Source organism: Ruditapes philippinarum, unplaced genomic scaffold (assembly GCF_026571515.1).
Source record: "Ruditapes philippinarum isolate M1 unplaced genomic scaffold, ASM2657151v2 ctg628_1_1_1_1, whole genome shotgun sequence".
NCBI lineage: Eukaryota > Metazoa > Mollusca > Bivalvia > Venerida > Veneridae > Ruditapes > Ruditapes philippinarum.
In genome coordinates, this window is record NW_026857484.1 from 414 (window position 1) to 21,923 (window position 21,510).

Below are 21,510 nucleotides of genomic sequence, written 5' to 3' on the forward strand. Positions count from 1 at the left end.
ACAGTATGACCAGGGGCTTTAAATTAGAGGCATTTTGGTATATTTTTTGATATGCAATCCCCGGGGCTTATTTTAATTCAAAGCTTAAATTTATTTTTCACATATTCACATATTTAGTATAAAATCTTATTAAGTCTTTTGGTATGTATCAACACAGGGGCTCTCTCTTCTCTAGTATTCACCTTACCAACTGTTGCTGTCCCCCACCATTCTCCTTTCAGAGGTAACAGTAACATAACCAGTATGGGACGCCCAAAATCCCTCGAGTAACTGTATAATGCTCTATACAGAGGACATGCCTGAAATATAAAATTTTTTATATGTTTCATATTACCCTAATAAACATTAAAGTAAAACATTAAATTTAAATGCATGAATCATTTAAAAAGCTGGGTTTTTACTTTCATATCAAAAACTGAAAAGGAATATGGAAATTTCCAAAAAATGGTATTAACTATATTTTTAAAATAATCTTAGAATCTACAGCAACAAAAATTTTTAAAAAACTTATTGCTAACTACTATTAGATATTTGTTTTGGGTAACCATTTTGTTCCATTAGTTATTATCTAATTTTCAGCATTTTTAAAATCAATTACTTTGAAGATACATCTTCTCTATAAAATGAAACATATACAACATTTCGAAAAAAATACAGATTCTTGGATTTATAAACAATAACTAGTGGGTTTCCTTGCCCTATCTAGAACAGAATATTCCTGGGTAAATGATAGTGCGGGACAAAAAACATGATGATTTAACTGTCTGGTTTAAATGTCAAGGTAACAATGTCCGTCTGTAGCACCCCCAACATCATCCAAATTGACAAAAATTCCACCTGGGTTGAGTAACTTTCCCAATACCTAAAGTAACAGACAATTAGCAAGTGTATAGGCAGAAGGAAATCAATAAACATTATAATAATCCACAACCCCAAAAATACACATTTTTATCTTTTTTAGGTGTCATGCCACTGTGTAGGAGCAACATATTTTGCATTCGTCTTAGAGATTTATTTTTATAATACCGTTTTTTTCACTTGGTGCTGAGATACCACTATTTGTCAGACGTTATATAGCCTAATATAAAGTTTTATGACTTATTCAGTTTATGTACAATTAACAGACATATCTCACATATACTAAAAGTTTTTATACATTATGTATGAATATAATCCTGTAAGAGACATGTGAACCATGTTCTCTCACTTTTTTTGATCGAATCAAAGTGCTGATCATGCTATCGACCTAAGCTTGATGTGTAAAAGAGACCCAGTGCGCAAAACCAAGTTATCCACTTAAAACGCCAGTATTTGAGTTGGAGTATTTCCTCTTCTGAAGGGGCCTGGTATCACTATTTGTAACCTTAGGGCTTGGTGTCTGATGTCATGGTGTTCTGCATGCACTCAGCAGGAATGGGCTAGTTTATTACGAACATGACAACTATATCTTTATAAAAAATGTAGTATAACAATACAAAGATGCTTGCTTTGATATTCTGCAATAAACTTCTTAATCTGTTATGTTCTAAAGTTTTCATTTTTCTTTAATATTTTTTTTACTTACAGTTCGACTAATATAGTTACAGTACTATGTATGTCCCTCATTCTATCTTATAAACTGTATATTTTTTAATTGTACTTAACCTACCAGTATAAAAAAGTTAATGGTTCCAACATTCATGAAGGTTCTATCATATTAATTACCTCTGTTGAATATCCAGGGACAGTAACTCATTTGGTGAATGATGACTAAGTAGGAAAAAAGAAAACAGAGAGGCAAGCCAATATAAGATGAAGTGACTCCGTTCTCCAGACACACTTCTTGTCGGCGCTGAGCTAAGCACAAATCAGTCATATACTGTTGTCCAGGGGTGTTGTTATCAAACACCGGAGACTATTCCCAAAGCACATTGATATGGTATATGTTGGCTAATAAGAGAGCAGCTATAGCAGATGTTAGTATTTGACCTAAATGAAAAATTACCATTTGTGTAAAGCAAGCAACCAACAACCTAATAAGTTACATTTAACAAACACCAGCTATGTATCAATATATATATAAAATACAACATCTAAGAAATTGTTTAGTGTTACTTACATTTAAGTAAATACATTTGTTTCCATTTGTGACATATTTCTAAATCATTCAACAAGCAAAAAAATCCTTTCTGTCTTCTTACTGTTATACACTATAACAACAATATTGAATGATTGTACCAATTAATTTGTAAAAGTCTTTATAAAGAATAATTACAATGCCACACGGTTGATTTCTTTGATAAAAATTGAAATTAATTCAAATATTTGCAGGAGCAGAGAAAGAAATGTAACAATTGGCCAATACAATGCAGTATTATAATACTAATCATGACATGACAATAATTAAATATAGAATTTACCTCCACCGCCATTCATCATTGTTATTAAACCCAGCATCAGTCGTAGTCACACCTACTGGGCTTCTCATCCTCGTCTCTCGCCACAGTAACTATAATCATTCGGCATACAATCCTGGTAATCTAGAAGTCTCGAACGAAGACCAAAGCACACTTAGACGCTTTAGATGAGAAGTTGTGGTTGTAATTTAGTATGAGGGATTTCCTTATAATAAGATCAATTATGACTACTCTGAGAGAGCACAAGGGGATCAGTTATTCGCTTCACAATAACTGTAAAAAAATAACTTGCTCAGCTAATGGCCTATAAACATTGATTTAATGAACTAAAATCACCTAAAAGATTTAAATATTATTTTATTTATTCTAAAGAGTGGTATTATGTTTGCTACATGTATGAGGTAAATAAATTTATAAATTGCAACGTTAGAAATTAATTTTCTATATTATTAGTATTGAGTACGCCATATACTTGGACATCTTCCTGAGATAAGAATCACAGTGATCGCTCATTAGTCGTTGGACGGTAGGTACTCCAATTGACCACAGTTACATTGGTGTGATTCCCCAGACTCTGACTGAGTTCATATTGACGTGATATCTCGCGATATGAAGGAGAGGCAGATGTCCGCCAGTAATGGCTAACCATTACTACTTGCAAACACTTGTAGGGTGTTTGGGAATGGTGGTGACGCCATAACAACATCGTACTGGTATCCTCATCAGGATATCAGTAAGAATCTGAAAACAATGGCCAACTGAAATAATGTTTTGGTCGAATAAACAGCAATTTATACAAATCATGTAAAGTAAATTTTCCAGCATTATACATTCGGATTTGTTTTACTTGAGCTTTTGATTTCAACATGGTTGTGGTCTACACAGCGATTAAAAGGTTTTAACTCACTCTGTTTATCAATATACAGCTGAATACACATACATATTCATTTTTTTCAGTGCAAAATCTTTAAGTTTTAACTAGTAACAGTCCTGCTCACCAAAGAACGATATTTGCGTGACGCTGTTCAGCTCTAACAGACACGTTTGGGGCTTGGATATATATATGTACTCAAAGTTTTACCTGTTTGTAGGAAACTGGTCAGCATTCTGCAACTCGTGTACGCGCTATAACTTATATCTGATGTGAACAACATTGACTTGAGCTTAGGCCTTAGACCCTTGTAATACCCTGCACACATTAAGCAGTGGAGACAGAGAGTGACATCTCGCATTGGAAGTGATTTATTGACTCAAATTGAGAGATAGGACAGTTATTCCAATGAGATTTTGAAAATTTACTGTATTGAGTAAATTTAAAGTAAAATTACAATCGTTTAAATGAAATCTTAGAAATTTGAACGTTATCTATAGAAGTGAATTACGATTCATATCAATTATTTTGACTTGGTAGAGTGCAACGTTGTCTTCCCTAAGTTTCCCTTCCTGTGATTAAACTTTCCTAGTTACTGTTGTAAATAAAAGTGAAATAAAGCAAAGATAATCATAATTGTAAAAACTTATATTCCTAATCACAAAAATTAACAACAACAAGAGCTGTCACAGGAGACAGCGAAGCTCGACTAATAAAAATACTGGACGCAGTAAGGAGGACAAAACTATGAAAGAAAATCATTATGTATAATTATGTATTAAGTTTATAGTAAAAAAAATAACAATTTGTTAACATAAATTCCAAGATCAATGGGGAATAATTATAGAAATTAGTCATGCTAGAGTTATGGATCTTGCACAAACATTTGTGTAATGATAAGAAATATATATTTGAAGTTTTGAAGTAGATACCTTAAAAAGTAAAGAAGTTTATATTTTCTTAAAGAAAATCCTAAGTTCAAAGCGGTGAGATAAATCTGTAAATATTGCTTCAACTGAGTTAATGATACACATTGTCACATAAAATGTAATTAATGATAAGGAATAAGTATTTGAAGTTTGAGGTAGATACCTTTAAAAATAAAAAAGTTAAATAAAAATAACATTTTTCTAGTAAATAAATCTAAGTTTATGGGGAGATAATTCTTTGCAAATAATTGGTGTTAGAGTTATGAACCTTGTCATACATAATAATGTGGATGATGATAGCCACGATATAAAATTATATTTGAAGTATGAAGTTATATTTTGATCCCTTTAGAAAAATAATGTATATGTTACAGTTAAATAAATAATATTTTTTATGGATAAATTCTAAGTTACAAAGGGAGAATTGAAATCTGAAAATATTGGGTGCTAGAGTTATGAACCTTGTCACATAAGATGGGGGATGATGATGAACATAAATATATTTGAAGTATGAGGTCGATCCCTTAAGAAATAAAGAAGAAACAGTAAGAAATAGTATTTTTTGAGGTATAAATTCTAAGTTCAAGGATGTGATAGAACATAAATCTGATAAATATTGGTGCTAGAGTTTATGAAATCCTTGTCACAAAAGATGGGGATTGATAGATAAGTATGTAGCATATAGCATTTGAAGTATGAGGTCGATCCCTTAAGAAATAAAAGAAGTACGATAGTAAACAAATTATTCAGTATTTTTTAACGAAAATTCTAAAGTTCAAGGGAATAGATAAAATCTAGAAAAAATATTGGTGCCTAGAAGTTATGAAACCTTGTCACATAAGGATGTGGTTGATGATAAGGAACATATATTTGAGAGTTTGAAGTTGATACCTTAAGAAATGACTAAAGTTATAGTGAAAAAAATATTTTACTATGACACCCAAAACTTTAATCTAAAATCTGGACGCGGACGCGGACGCCGACGTTGCCGACGCCGGGGCGAGTAGGACAGCACTCTCCATATACTTCGTTTGTAATTGTATAGTCGAGCTAAAAACTTACTTGTAATCAATAGTTTATGGTTAAGTCGAAAGCAACTGGAATGGAAAGATGCTTAGACAGAGAATCATTGTTGCGACCCCTTCTTGTTGGGGGGACGAGGGGGGCAATGAAGCCTTTGAACTACTAGGTGTAGTATTTGCTGTTGTAACATTTTCGACCAGAGGTGGCTCTTTTGGAAGCTGACTTGAACTTGTTTTATCTAGCCATAACTTGTATCTAATAATAAACAAAATAATATACATGTAGATTGATACACTCACTACAGGTGTGAACGTGGATGAATATGGGATGGCTGAGTTTTAAAATAAATACATCATATAGGTTCAAATGTGTAACAAATCTCAATCTATACAAAATAAATGACATGCGTCTTATCATTTAACTTGCACTAAAAAGAATTAAAATAAGAAGTCAATGACTACCTGACTTTGCCTAACATGAGATCTTTTTCTATGACATCACAAGTTCGTAGCCCTATCTGGAGATTTCATGTGTGCTTTACTTTATGACTATACTGATTTCTCCCAGTCTGTTCATAGCTATAATATAATTGTTGCTGCTAAACTTGTGTAGCATTGAATGGCACTAAAATAAACAAATGAACTGTGCCACTATAACTATTCTTCAAAGCAGTAAAATAACTGCAGAAGCTGTGATTGAGATTTATGTGTATCTTTATATAGAGATATGTCATAAAATATAGTACACAGAAGACATTAAAACACATAACAAAATTGATGCAATTTTAATTTCTCATTTGATATTTATTTGTGAGTTAGTCCAATGAACTAGCAGTAGCATATAGAAATGTGGATTATTACACAATTTAATATGAAACTGAGAAATTACCATACATTTGTAATAAGAAGCCTTTACTAGTCACGACTTTAGGTAAGGAGCGAGTAGTAGCCTGATACTATTGTTTAATTTTTTTCTCACCGAGTTCACCAACAGTAATATGCATATTGACTTGCCATTGGTCCTGAACTGCCGTCTGCTTCAACTGTGGGTGCTGAGACAGCACTGAGGTGTGGTACGTGTATCGTGGTTTGTTCGGTGCAGCCCGGAATGCCACACAGAACATTATCATCTTCAAGAAGAGAACTGTAGGCAATAGTCGTCTAGTGAATCCAGACAGTGGACCAATTATATTCACAACTGTCGATGATAAACACGGATAACACATTGAATCTCGCTACAGTTGATTCGAATATTTTTATGTTCATATATTAAAGAATAAATATCTGTTAACGAAATTATATTGGTCATTCCATCTTATATTTTCTCACGGAGTCATGGACTAGCAGCTAATTGCCTGTAGTTATAATAAACTAGAAACTATATTTTCATAGCAGTGGAAATATCTTTAACATAAATGTAATATTATCAAAATGGCTCATATTTTTTTGTACATAATTCACTGCTTTTATATATCAAAAATTTATCTTGTAAATAATGTTTAAAGAAGAATAGTTAATTCCAGTATACCAGCTTTATTAGTAGATCCCTGTTCTTTGATGACATCATATAGAACTTTAGCAAACAACATCTGGTTAGGTACATGACATGATATTACACTCCGGAAAAATTTAACCGACGCTGTTTCTATACACGCTCTCTCTTCTGCTGAGATCAACTGATAAATAAATATACAGAACATAAACATGCTGAACGAATATAATCACTATAAATGCTTGTTAACATTGCCTTTTATTACATAAAAACTTGTTATATAAGAGGTTAAGTACAAAACTTATTCTGGATTTAAATCATATAGCTAATCTCTCATAGTTTACACATGAAACTATTGCACCTACATTTAGTGACTGAAGATAAATATAATTGCTTCTTTGTTACTGTGGTACAGCTTTGAGATGTTAATTTTGTTATGATTTAAGGCATGCACTATCTCTCAAATTTTCTAACTTAAAGCACCTCTTGGTATTATATTAAATCTAAACCTAAATAGACACAGTTGGCTTGTGTTCAAAACCTTTTAAATAGAAATAACATAACAGGCATATAAAAAATTAAGACAGATACATTTACCTCAAATTTTTGTGGGAACGTAGTGACAGATATGGGACTGTGTAAAGGTGTATTGCACAACATTGTTAGAAGTACCGGCCAGAATATGTTACCATCAGCACCACCCAGCCAGTCCTTCATAGCCGGTAGAGATGAGATCTCAGAGAAAAAATTTAATACTGCAGATACCATGTCAGCTGTCACCATCAAACCTTTAACATATAACATAACCCCATTTATTAAAACTACAGAATGAGAGCCTCTTTACTGACCTAAAACGATAATGTCACATCAATATTTCAAAACTTAAATTTTAGCTCCTTTAACTATTAGCATTACAATAATATAAGACAATACAATGAATTTATAAGTTAGGGAAAAGATAATTAGATCAAACTTCGGATACCAATATAAGCGCATAAAAGACTTATGTTTGCAAATGCATTATTAGACTAATGATCTTATAAGTGAAATAAGGTTAAAATCTGCTGAGTAAACTAATAAACCAGAGAATTTAAATATTTCAAAATTAAGATTAAGTAAGTCTTTATAATTCCTAATGAATTGTTCTTAAGATTGCTCCTTTATACTACATGTTGACATTTTTTAATAAAATCTTATATATGACATCAACTTTTACCGAAAGGGTGTAAATTATTTCCTGTAGTTTACCTGTGTGGTTATTAGTTGTACTTGTGCTATCCCCAGTTGTTCCAGTCATACTCTTACAAGAATCTGAGATTCCCTCGGGTTGTGACCATGAATCAGCGAACGTTGATATCACACGATTACAGAACTCAAACAATCCCTGAGCCAATACTGCTGGGAACCCTGACTCTAACAACTGCTTGGTTGCCAGGGACGACTGACAAGCTAATGCTAGAGTAAACAAATGACTTTCATCTAAACACATATGTTTAAACTCCTGTAGAATGATGGGAGTTGAGGGTTCTGATTCAACTGTCTGCCCTAGTGCACTATTTGCTTCCTTTGAATCATCAGTCATTAAATCATGGTAACGTGAAGTGTCCTTTCTATCATCAGGTATTGACGCAGTCAAACCATATTCTGGAGTTATCACAATTCCCATCCATTCCATTATTCGTGTGAACGAGTCTGGACAGATGTGACATATTGCACAAAGAACATAATCTACAGCCTTCTTCAGGTATGATTCTGTGCTCAACACAGATGACCACTCATATAACGAACTGAAACAAGGAAAGAAAGGATATAGTTCAGCAATATAACATTATCTCCTCAATGCTGAATCATTATATCTAATGATATAAATTAAAACTTTAAATAACAAGTTAAAACAACCATTTTCAACATGTGCAAGTCCCCAGTTATTTAAGTAAGCATATAACAACATAATACATAGTTATTTCATTTTACCATTTTTGTTGTTTTTTTCCCGACAGACAATTGTAAAATTTGTTTCTAAAAACATACCTGACTAGATCTTTGGTTACTAGGTGACTAAGGTTATAATCCACTCTGATTTCATTACTGTGCCACAGTACAGCTGCTATACAGTGGATATGAGAAGGTGCGGGGCCTGGCAGGGTCATATTGGTGACCTCACGAGGAACATGTCTAAATCCATCATCAGAGAACACTGCTTTTCTTTGTAATGCTACACGTGCACTGTCACCTAACCACTGCAGCATTGCTTTTAACCTAGAAAAAAAGCGTATTTCGTGTTTTTATTTAAATCTGTTTTCACTGCGATTCTATTACATTTTTGGTCATATCTTGACACGCCTACATGGCTTTCCTGAATAAATAAGTTATTACCAATTTCTCCGGGAGTGACAGACTTCTACTATAACATGATTTCCGAATCAGTGGTGTAATACAAATGACCGTTAGACTTAATGTCCAAGATAAATTGTTACAGAGAAATTTCTCCTCACCAACAAGCACTGGATCACAAATCTACTGTTCTCACAATACAGAATAAAAGATAACAAAAAACAGATATTTAACATGTAAAAACATTAATCTTTGATTAACATACAAAATTTGTTCTCCAAAAATTATATATACATGTATTGGTATTAAAGCATAAATATAAGTTTACCTATCAGCTGTCCATCTATCTTGTACAGTGCCTAGTTGGTACAGAATTTCTACAGTAGATTCATTAGCTATACCTCCCATTTTACCCAGGTACTGAGATGATAATTCTAAAACAATACAAACACAAGCCACTTCATAAATGCTACAATGTAGAGTATTTTCGATTTATCTAAAATCTATTAATTACCGATACAATACAGAAATTTTTATTATAAATCAAAATATAGACAGTACTCTTTGAAAATCAACATTTAATAATACAAATGTTGTTTATATTTCTTTATAAAATTTGTTATTTCTTATATATTTACAAATATTTTGTAGTCCATAATCTTGTAAAGATTTATAAACATTTTATTTAAGAAATCAGGAAATAAAAATCTTATTAAGTAAAGTACTCACCATTGTCAGAAACAGAAGAATTACTACGCAGTATATTATCTATGAGTGCAAGACCAAGCTCTCCCGAGTGGAGACCAAGTTTCTGTAGTACAGCCTCTATTGTTGGAGAGTATACAGTAGATATAGGGGAGACTAGCAGTGCTGTACATGTGTTCAGGAGACCCCGAGTCGGGGCTGCAGCTTCTGCCACCATACTTTCCATCTCTTTCTGTGATACCAGGCAGTGATGTAACAATCGTATCCACCCAACACTGAAGTATTACCATAGAAATTTCATTAAATTTACAATACTGTACAAATATATATATCATAGTCATTTTTTTGCCACTGGCTTAATTTTGAAAAGTTAACATATCAAATCTATAAAGTTTTTGATAACAAGTCATTACCGGTGTAAATTCTTTTGTTAAATGCAGTTTCTGTATTCAAATAAAGTCAGTAGTTAATATAAATCTTCACATTCAACCATTTTCATTGAAAAATAGTGCAAGAATCTTGTTTGATTACAAAAACATAATGACTAAGAGTTTAATACAATGGAATGGTACCTTGATCTGGAGACAAAGTCTTCAGTAGGTAAGAACAAATTGTTTGGTTTATAGCCAACTTCTCCAAATGCACTGTAACCCATGAGTAGTATCTGTGACAGCCCTATTGTCATGGAGTCTCGTGCCCTGTGTAACCTTATTGTCACCGAGGTAACAACCTCTGACCTCTGTAACTGTAACTTGATGAAGACAAGACTGCTTGTGTTCATAGGGGCACAAAGAGGGAAAGTAGTGACACCGTCTTGACTGGCTTCCAGTGAGATATATGCTGGACATGCTGAATAATAAAGAAAATACTCTTGTTAATATAACAATATCAATTTTTTAAATAATACTAATCATGCTTATGTCAAAAATACTTGGAAGAGCATATAAAGCATTTATAAATGATTTGCTTATACTGATAACACAACAAATTTATTTTTTTATCTAAGACTACTGGAAAGATGTAACACTCCTATTCCAAGAATAAAATCAGCATTTTTTACAATTCATATAGTACAATATACATGTACTGTAACAAAAACAGTTTCACTGGTGTGTTGACAATGGTGCTGTTCTGAGCATTATTCAGGCCCAAGCAGGGACCTGGGAAGAACAGGCAACCTTCCCTAAGCTTGTCAGAGTGTTTCTTAATATGATACCTGGTGAAACATATTTCATTATATTATGTAGTTCAGTCACCTTTCACATTGGTGTATCACTAAATGTTTGGTGATATAAGTATAATAGATATATGATCAGAATAAAAATTGGACATACTAGAAAGAGCAGGACTGTGTGGTTGAATCTGTACTTCCTTCAACAGTATAGCAAATGGTAGAGTAATCTTCAGATCTACCCATGCCTCATCAGGGTAGAAATGATATGACCAAGGTGCCGATCTTGCTCTCCTATGTTGTGGTGTAGACACAATTAGAACCTCGGCAGGAGATGCTGTAGGGCTACATGATACTATTGTACCTGTAAAATATATATGTTAAAATATTACTGTACTAAGCTCACCCTTTTTATATATCAATGAAAATTGTAGATCTGGATTTGTATGATGCAAAAATCTAAAAAGGTTGATCTGACATTGTTGTCATATAAATAACAAAATTCTTTAATGTCGATGTAGTCTGTACTGGTATATTTTTTCCAGTTCTATAAAATCAAGGAAATTATAACATACCAAGTGGAGCAAAGTTTTGTATCCCCTCGGTATTTTCTGACTCCCATTTTTTCCTCTTGTCAGTACTGGCCTGTCCATTCATGTTCTGCATAATGGTGGAGATTAGACTCGGGCTGGTACTGATGATTCGGCTGTTACAGTTCACAAAGTTACGGCATACAACTTCCACACCACCTAAACAATAAGTTATCAGTATTATTGTTTTAAAACATACTTGATATTAATCTAAATTAACAACACTGTATAGGTCATATGGTGACTTTCAAGCTTCATTGGTGGAGGAAGAGCGCAGGTGCCCCTCCATGAATTATTTCAGACACAAATAGGCGCCTGAGTAGAACCACCAACGTTCAGTAAGCTAGCTTGATAGCATCCAAAGTCTCTCACAGTGATGAGGAGAAAGTGTTTGAAGTCAATGACCTTAACCACTCAGCCACAAATGCCCCATGTTCCTTTTCAAATGAGCATAATTCTGATATTATTTATTATTTTTCATTTGTTGAGTCAAAAAAATGTCCATACTAAGAGTAAAATGTAAAAGCTACCTTTCACTTCAATTTATACAATGTGTATTCATCTTATCAAAACTAGATATGCAAACATTTTTTTCCTTTCTAGTTTATTTGTAATTGTAATGTGTGCATCATATTATTGTAAGAATTAAGTAACAGTTTAAAAATCTTTATAGATGTTATTGTTCTCACCTTTATCAAGGAATAGTTTCAACATCTTTTGAGAGTGAAGCACTTTGAGTATAAACCAGAGTAGAGGTTCTGAGAGTCGGCACAATGATGGGGCTCCATGTGACATAAAACCTCCAGAGAGATATAGAAATAAAGCTTCCATCAAATGTCTACTGTCACTACACTGTCTCGACAATGTTACAAGTATCTGGTATATACCATCACCAACAGATAGAGGATCACCTCCAGTAAATGAGTCAAGCATGTTGCTAGGCATCCCACTGCTGCCTAACAACATGGCCATTGTACTGCTGTTACAATAACTGAGAGCTTGTATAAAGTTACACATTATCGCCCTTCTGTCTAGGATGATATCTGCTAAATTAATTCCTTGTGGTTCAGAACTAGCTCTGTCATGCTGAGCACTTTCAGTCTTTTGTTCATCTGTCTGTGCAGTTTCTGTACGTTCATTTGCCTGACCGACCTTCTCTTCATCAGACTGTCCGGCAAAATTTGAAGCACGAGGTGCGGTGGCACTTGCCAGAGCCTGGGACAATTTAGTTGAGTCAGTGACAGGTTCAGAATGACCTTCACCTAGGTTATCCCCACTAACAGACACTCTACGTCCATATCGTGTCGGGAAGTTCAGTTGTAGTAACTTATTCACAAGTTTTAACAAACTGCACATTAAGGAATCTCTACTACAGTCTCCATTCCTGGATGAACCATCATTTCCCCTGAGTAAACTCGCAAACAAGCCACCAAAACAAGACTTGGCATTTACACCATTGTCAGAGGTACTACGACAGTACACTCTCTCCTGACAGAGTATATGTCTATGGACAAGTATGCTCACTGACTCTATCACACTAATTGCATTGTTTATATCAACCTGTTCATATGTCAACTCTAAAACAAACTCCAGAAACTTGCACTGAGAATCCAGAGGACCAAGACTAGCATGGAAAGCACCCCTAAAATATCAAATTATTAATAACAATATTATAACCAATAATTTCGAAATATTTTCATATACAAACTTAACAAACTCAAATCTTTTACAAAATTTTCAATGCATCATAACAACACTTGGAACATGAATAAAATAAATTCTTAATGAATTTGAAACACACTTTATTGGTACTCAGATAAGACTTACTGGTAACTATTACAACAAGAGCTGTCCATAAGACAGCGCGCTCGACTTTTTTATTGCTTGCCAATAAAAAAAGTTTTTGCAGTAAAAGGCAATACAAGAATCTCTGTATTTTTAAAGTGAACAATGGCCATGAGCATTAAGATATTTAGTGAAGAATTATTTTACTGAATTGTGTAACTTGTCCACCAATCAAATAGGCGAGATAAAATGTGAAATATGCATATACTACTGATTTTAATTTCAAGTACAAAAAGAGAAAAATAACTAGTTGTTTGATACCCTTGAATATTACAGCAATGTTTATATGACATAATTTATGGTAAAGTGAACAAGTGGATAGGAATGAATTTTTTTAGATTTTTTAAGTTTTTTAGTGCTTGCCTATAATACAAAACATTGACAGTTAAGGGCCATAATTCAAATAAAATCTTTGACAGAATTACCTTCTCCTGGACATGTTTGGGAATCATGATTGTAAACAAGTATTCCAACTTTCAAATTAATATCTCAAACAGTTCAGTAAAAAAGTGGACTGGTACTAAAAACTTAACCAAGATTCTAAGTCGATAAAAGGCCTTAATTTTTAAAACAAATCCTTGACAGAGTTACCTTCTCTTGCGTACAGATGGGGGTAATGATGTGAAATAGCATTAAAAGTTTCAAAGCAATATCTCAAAGGGTTAAGGCAATAAGTGGATTTTACCCATATTCAATGTATTTTCTAAGTCAAAAAGGGGCATAATTCTGTCAAAAACCTTGACAGAGTAATGTCCTCTTGTCTGTTGATGAAGGTCGTGATGGTAAACAAGTATGGTCAGTTTCAAAGCAATACCTCCAATGGTTTTGAAATAAAGTGAGGTGGTACAAAAAACTTAACCAAGCTCAATACACTTTCTAAGTCAAAAAAGGGCCATAATTCTGTCAAAAACCTTGACAGAGTTATGTACTCTTGTCTGTAGATGGTGGTTATGATGGTGAACAAGTATGGTAAGTTTCAAAGCCATACTTGTAATACTTCTGAAATAAAGTGGGGTGGTACGAAAAACTTAACCAAGGTGTGACGCCAACGCCGACGCCGACGCCGGGGCGAGTAGGATAGCTCCCCTTTTCATAGAAAAGTCGAGCTAAAAATTCTAACAATTTATTTAATATAACATATTTAAAAGAACAAAGTCAGGGCAAACATGCACATTGTAGGAAAATTTACCTTTCAGCAGAGAGTGTATAAACTAGTTTTAACATAATTTCTGTGAGATTATGTTTGTCATCTTCACCACATATACACACTCTAAGACGCTGTAGAAATAAATTGAAAGCCTTCACTGCTGATGGTCCAACCTATTAATTAAAGTACATAAGTACCATTAATCAAATTATATCTAAATTCTGTATCAATAATAACTGCCTTAAGAGTGGAATGTCTGAACATTTTAGGGGGTGAGATGTCTAAGAAGTGTTGTCTTGTTACCTAACAACCTCTGGTTGGATAAATATCCATATTTCTTTTTCAAGTTTCACATGTTATAGTGTAAATGTAGAAAGAACCACTGATGTTTGTTGAACAGCTTTGCCACAACCTTTCTAACTGAAGTCAAACAGATTACCAAAAAGTTACACAAGTCAGCTACTTTAACCACAATATAATGGAGCTTGAGACAAAGATTTAAACGAAGATTAAGTTGCTTAAAAGCCAAGTACAAAACGGAAATAAAAGCAAACATTCAACTTGCACCTATTTGGTGACTGTTCATGGTCCAGCTTAACATGCATACATAACAGACTTACCTGTGAGTTAGAATCAAAAGATGAGGCTGGAGCACTCATTGATGTTCCAGACAAGAATTTGGTGATAATTGCTACAAGGTTACTATCTCCCATCATTGCTACAACCATTGACCTCTGTTCATCTATTCCTATTCTCAAATTGGCAAGCATTGTTAAACTCTGGAACACTAGCACCCAGGTACGAACTGGTAATGATGGTTGCACAGCAACACAAGCTAGTAGGTTGGTGACAGATGTTACACTGAGAGGAATCACAGGGGAACGACTTGAATCAAACTGTGTTGTATTAGTATCACTAGCATCGTAAGGTGACTCCTCGTTTAACGTGAGCCAAAGCTGAAGTAAGGCGTCCATGTTTACTCGCTGTAGTAATAGTTGGCTGAAGAGATCATCATAAGCACTGCTTAACATCTCAAATGATGTTGTCTGAAATAATAAATAATTATACATTGTAAACTGACAACGACTGCAATATCTACATAAATCACAACCTTAATTATCTGGTAAATCAATTTTGCACCTGCGGTAAATGGTACTGAGTGGTACACTCAAATTTTTTGTTTTAACAATAAGGATAAAAAAATCATGCCTTTTTTAAACCTACTTTTATATATTTTTTTGGTAAAGAAAAACAACTTTAATGTTACCTGTGGCATGCCTGAACCAGTCTCCATCATATCAACATCTGCTGGAGATGACCTGGACTGGGTACCACTACGAGCCTCGAGGGGTGGTAGAGGCAGTGGGGATGTAAAAGCATTCTGTAGAGTATCTGACTGAAGAGATAACATCATGCGCAGTCTCAGCTCACTTTGAGTCTCAAGTCCAAGCTCTAACCTAGAATCTAAAGCTGTTGATAGACCTTGACCGGGTGCAGCTGTACTGGTATTGGTGCTATTGTTGTTGGGTTGCTTTGTGTCAACAATAGGTGGTTTAGGGTAACCAGATGAACCAAACACTGCTTTAATGGCCTTTACTGCCAGCCCTTCTTTCCCTGGCTTATATTTATCCTCCATCTCAGATATTGGCCTAAAATAGTTTCAATAAAACATTCAAACCTTAATGTTTTATCAAATTTCTTTCATTTTCATTTTGACTAATTAACAATTAGAATTTAATAGCTTATACTCAAAATACTTTCAATGGAGACAAAAAGAAGTTGGATAAATCCGCATTAAATCTCCTGTTTTCACCTTGCCTTTTAACTTGAACATTAACTGCTTTCTTAATTCAAAACCTCCATTAGTTGCTATAAGCAATAGGCATTCATGTATAACTAAAACACACATTTTTGTACATGAAGTAAAAACCAAAAAATGAAAGACCCTACTGAAATCAACATAATGTTACATACATTTGATTCATAACAGTGGTGCTGGGAGGTTGGAGGTTTTCACCAGTGACATAAGCATGAAGTTTATCAGGTATATCATCTTCATCATCATCATCTAGTAACATATCTACCATCATTGATGATTCCTTCTCAAAACTTGTACCTTCATCTTTACTCTGATTCACTGATATATCTACAATACAAATATTAATACACATGAAAAATTAACTCTTAACTTCTTTCTATATTTTTTACTGTCATTACAACAGTTTGCTTTTTAATTAATTAATTTTTTAATTCAACAACAATGTAACAAATGGTTACTATCATTCTTTTTACAGAGTTTCAAGTCCTTGGTGACATTTGAACCTTATGATATGGTGTAAGGGATTAAAATCATTGACTAACAATGGGACTACAGACAATGTAATGATATAGGTATTTATTTACCTTGTTCTGTAACTGATGTATCTTGTAGATCAGAATTACTTGCTCCTCCAATAGTAGATAGTGACAAACTCTCATTACCTGAATGTAATTAACACTTAATAATACATATATAACATCATTCTTTCAAAGCATGTTATCAAATTACACATCTAAAATTGTATATTTTAGAATTTCTTACTCTTATTCTATTTATGTACAATATTCATGCGAGTTAAATTACAAAAATCTTCCGAGAATCAATAATAATATCACAGGAACACAATAATTTTACTGTTTCTAAGAATATTTCATTAAATATAGCTTTAAATCCTTTAATCAGTAGATTAATAAGAAATACCTGAACTATCATGTGTGTCTGCAGTAAGATCTAATGTGTTCAGATTTACACTGCCCTGTAAAGAATCATCTGTCACCTGACTAGATATCTCATCATCTGTTATACCTTCATACTGGTTACTAGGGAAAACACGCTCACCTAAAATACAGTAAAGATGCTATTTATTTATTTGTATACATGTTAAACTACAGAGGATAATAAAAAAAAAAATTCTATAAATTCAGGATTTTTTTTTTTGCATCAAGTGGTATGACAATAAATATTTCATGAGTGGTAATACCTACAAGTGAAATATAATACCACATATCACAAGTTGAAAATTAATCTTTCAGTTATAGAAAAAAATTGAATTTTCTGTTTTTTATATATACTTTTTCTCTTTCTGGCCTTATAATTCGAAAGACTACACTGTAGGCAAAAAAAATCTTTGACTTTGGGGACAATTTCAGTTAAACTTATAAGTTATTTCCTTGTCATAGTAAATAGCATGTTTTATTCCTTAGAAATATGAATGTATTACCTTCAAGGATATCTTGGAGTAGACATGTGAGTGCGTGACCAGCCCAGGGTCCTCCCCAGCTGATATTACCATGATTAAATTCTAGACTAGCAGCTAACATGATTAATCTCTCTAGTTGTTCTTGTGTCATTGCTTCAGTCAGTGTAATAGCTGGTCGTGTAGATATACAAACACGTGCCATCACCTATATATACAGATATCATTACGTAATACATTATAATCAGGTATCATTGGATAATATTTCATTTACAATTTCCAAACATTTAAGCTGATTTTACTAGGTATTCAATAGAAACAAGCGCACCACAAGTGTTAAAATGACCACTTTTGACTGAAAAAGGGGCATAACTCCTAAAATACAGCATGCAGAATAATGCCCCTTATCTTACAACTGCCTCTTGTCATGATAAGCAAGTTTAATATTTAATACCTTTAAAATCGTCTGAGGTATGGGCTACATTAAAACTTTTGCACAACCACAACAACATTAAAGACAATGTAGTAGTCATAACAGCTTTTTCTTTGAAACAGACAAGCTAAAAAGACTAAAATTATCATCACTAAATGTGTTTGCTCCTTACTGCTATTTATCAATAAACATTGCATGGGACATCAATTTTTATTTTTTGCGGAAAACAATTTTATATGCTTATGAACAAATCTTTTTTAAAAAGAGTTACTAACATATGAAACAATCTATTGTTAGCATTTCAAGGGGTTGCTTAAGAACATTTGGAATAATTAGACATTATGCTTAGATAAAAATATTTTTGCAATCTTTAAAATAAAAGTTGAATGTAATGTAATGTAATATTAATTACAAAGTTTTTTGAGATCTTCTCTTATTTGATGTTATACATGACAACACAAGATGTGTGATTGAAGATATTACCTTACAAGTGATGAGGAAGAGATCTACGTTACAAGTAAAGTCCATCCCCAACAGGAGTGCCATCAGTCCATGTACCACTGGCAGACATTTCTCTTTTGGCAGAATAAGTACAGAGTCTTGCTCGTAATCCAAGGATTCCTTCTCCTCTGCCAGACGCTCGTCCCTGGGCAGCTTACGTAAAACTTCAGCATCGGTCTTGCGAATCTGGATAATGTCCTTCAAATGCTGAGACAAGAAAAAGATGCCTCTCAGACTGACTACAGGTAATGCATGCACAAAAAAATTCTACATCAAGGTGCATGCAATTACCACAGTTTCTACATCTAATCTACTTTAGCTTCTACATCTAATCTACTTTATTTTACAAACTAGAACTCCACGAGTCGGATGTGTCGCCTTGTGAACAATATAGTTTAGGAGAAATGGCCAGGACAAGAAAATTAACATAGGGCAATAACTCAAAAAATAAGAAGTGCAGAGCAGCAGTTTCTTTGCACTGCACTTCTTATCAATAAGATGTATAATCCTATGAAGTTTCAAGTCCATAGCTTTTATAATTTATGAGAAATATCCTGGACAAAAATAAAGTATGAAAATTAATAAAGGTAATAACTAAAAAATAAGAAATGCAGAGTACCAGTTCTTGTACACTGCACTTTTTCTTAATGAGATCTATCATCCTATGAAGTTTCATGTCCATTATAAGCTTTTATACTTTAGGAGAAATGACCTGGACAAAAATGAAGTATGAAAATTAACAAAGGGCAATAACTCAAAAAATAAGAAAAGCAGAGTACAAGTTCTTGTGCACTGCACTTCTTCTTAATGAAATCTATCATCCTATGAAGTTTCAAGTCCATAGCTTTCATACTTTTGGAGAAATGGCCCAGACAAAAATAAAGTATGAAGATTAACAAAGGGCAATAACTCAAAAAATAAGAAATGCAGAGTACGGGTTCTTGTGCACTGCACTTCTTCTTAATGAGATCTATCATCCTATGAAGTTTCAAGTCCATAGCTTTTATAGTTGAAGAGAAAGGGCCCGGACAAAATTAAAGTATGAAAATTAACAAAGGGCAATAACTCAAAAATTAAGAAGTGCAGAGTACTGGTTCTTGTGCACTGCACTTCGGGTTATTGAAAGAAGCATGCATACCAAGTTTGAAGTCAATCAGACTTATAGTGAGTTATGCTCCGGACAAGCTTTAGGGGACACCGACACCGCCGACAAAAGTAACCCCTATATGGCGCCTTTTCAAGGCGACACAAAAAGAAATATTTTGCTCACAAACAAAAACGCAACATCCAATGTGTTTTCATCTAAACTGAATGTCAATATCAATTGCCTTACATATAACATCTTGAATCAAATCATCAAAACCAACAGGTGCTATGTCTTTCGTGAGAGCAACACAACAAATAATAACCTTTTAAACAGTTATAAAAGATACACAAACAAGGTAGAAGCACAATAGGTCATGCAACATACAGGTTTAAATGATAGAACTTGATAGTTTGTGCTTTTCTATGGGATACATATCAGTGAGATAAGTCATAACACCATTCTTACAAAAAATATATCAATATCATTTATGTATTAATAAATATATATAACTTTCATTATATTCAACATTTTATTCATCCTCTGAAAGCATTTTCAGGCTTAAACCACTTATTTCCTAAAATTATGATTAAGCTTTCAGTAACCTATCCATTATAATTAACATGATCAAAGAAATGCTTATAGTTTACCTTTGATGCAAACTGTGTGAGCTCTTTCCAGAATTGTTTGCCTTGATGTTTCAATAGAGTGCTACTATTAGACATTTCTTGTGCCATAAAGTTTTTCTTCATGTGGTCTATATCCAGCAATTTCTGTTTATGATGGAGAAGACGTTTATGCAGGGATTTACGGTACATTTTTACAGATTGACTCTTGTTCATCTGTGACTTCACATTACCATTTGCTGCTATAAAATTCCATCTGTTTGACAAGTTTGAACCTACAATGATACAAGTATAAGTAATTTATAATTCAGTATTATGTAACCAATCATAAATATTTTTGTAAAACAAGTTGTTCCATGTACGCCAGAGTAAGAACTTTTGTCAGCTATCCAAATCTAAAATAGAATTTCCTTAGTTTATTCACAATCTTATTTCTGTATCATAGCCTGTTTTGATTAAGCAAAAAAGGGTTTGTTTTTCGGGATGGGGGGGGGGGGAGGGGGTTGTTTGGGATTTACATCACACCAACATAGAAGAGGTCATATAGCGACTTTTCAGCTTTACTGGTGGAGGAAGACCTCTGGTGCCCTTCCATGCCTATGTCAATGACCGTAACCACATGGCCACCGAAAAGAAGGAGTTTAGCCTATTCTATGTAACAATGTAAAGGTTAAAATTCTAGACTGACCAGTAACTTTCTTTGCTGTTGCTCCTTCTTCTTCCCCATTGCCATTTGTTGCTATAGTGTTGTCAAGGTTACGACACATGAACAATAAAATCCAGCCAATCAGTGTGAGGTCTAGTTGTCCAGTAGGGGACATCATTCCTGTTGTGTTATGTATAGGGGAAAGAACCCTAGCCAACATTGACAGCAAACTTTCCATAATGCTTACAGAACATGGACCCTGTAGTGACCTCTGACCCATAGCAGTCAATAAAATAAATACCCTGAAAATGTCAAAGTCAGCAGTTAGAAAATGTATTCCAATCCATAATGGTTATAGAATAAGTTTTTACTTAATTCAATCAGTAACATTGTACACAATACATTAATTTAAGTAGCTTATAGCCATAGATTATGCAACTTATAATTAGGCAAAAAACCTCAAGTATACAAATTTAACACTT

At 33.5% G+C, this 21,510-nt stretch overlaps 1 protein-coding gene across 1 annotated transcript in view; it reads right to left on the reverse strand.

Moving 5' to 3' along the window:
• Positions 1-2,435: 2,435 nt before the first annotated feature.
• Positions 2,436-21,510, reverse strand: part of LOC132749905 (baculoviral IAP repeat-containing protein 6-like) — a 39,134-nt gene continuing 20,059 nt past the window's right edge. Inside the window, exons 24-45 of the mRNA XM_060739829.1 lie at positions 21,071-21,330; positions 20,407-20,657; positions 18,655-18,879; positions 17,763-17,946; positions 17,243-17,380; positions 16,906-16,983; positions 16,477-16,648; positions 15,770-16,151; positions 15,123-15,548; positions 14,545-14,675; positions 12,200-13,152; positions 11,496-11,669; positions 11,084-11,284; positions 10,322-10,598; positions 9,774-10,024; positions 9,373-9,478; positions 8,742-8,969; positions 7,959-8,497; positions 7,308-7,498; positions 6,747-6,894; positions 6,198-6,416; positions 2,436-2,488 (exon numbers count right to left, since the gene is read on the reverse strand). Coding sequence (XP_060595812.1) covers positions 2,436-2,488; positions 6,198-6,416; positions 6,747-6,894; positions 7,308-7,498; positions 7,959-8,497; positions 8,742-8,969; positions 9,373-9,478; positions 9,774-10,024; positions 10,322-10,598; positions 11,084-11,284; positions 11,496-11,669; positions 12,200-13,152; positions 14,545-14,675; positions 15,123-15,548; positions 15,770-16,151; positions 16,477-16,648; positions 16,906-16,983; positions 17,243-17,380; positions 17,763-17,946; positions 18,655-18,879; positions 20,407-20,657; positions 21,071-21,330 — 5,587 coding nt within the window. The remainder of the gene's footprint in view (positions 2,489-6,197; positions 6,417-6,746; positions 6,895-7,307; positions 7,499-7,958; positions 8,498-8,741; positions 8,970-9,372; positions 9,479-9,773; positions 10,025-10,321; positions 10,599-11,083; positions 11,285-11,495; positions 11,670-12,199; positions 13,153-14,544; positions 14,676-15,122; positions 15,549-15,769; positions 16,152-16,476; positions 16,649-16,905; positions 16,984-17,242; positions 17,381-17,762; positions 17,947-18,654; positions 18,880-20,406; positions 20,658-21,070; positions 21,331-21,510) is intronic.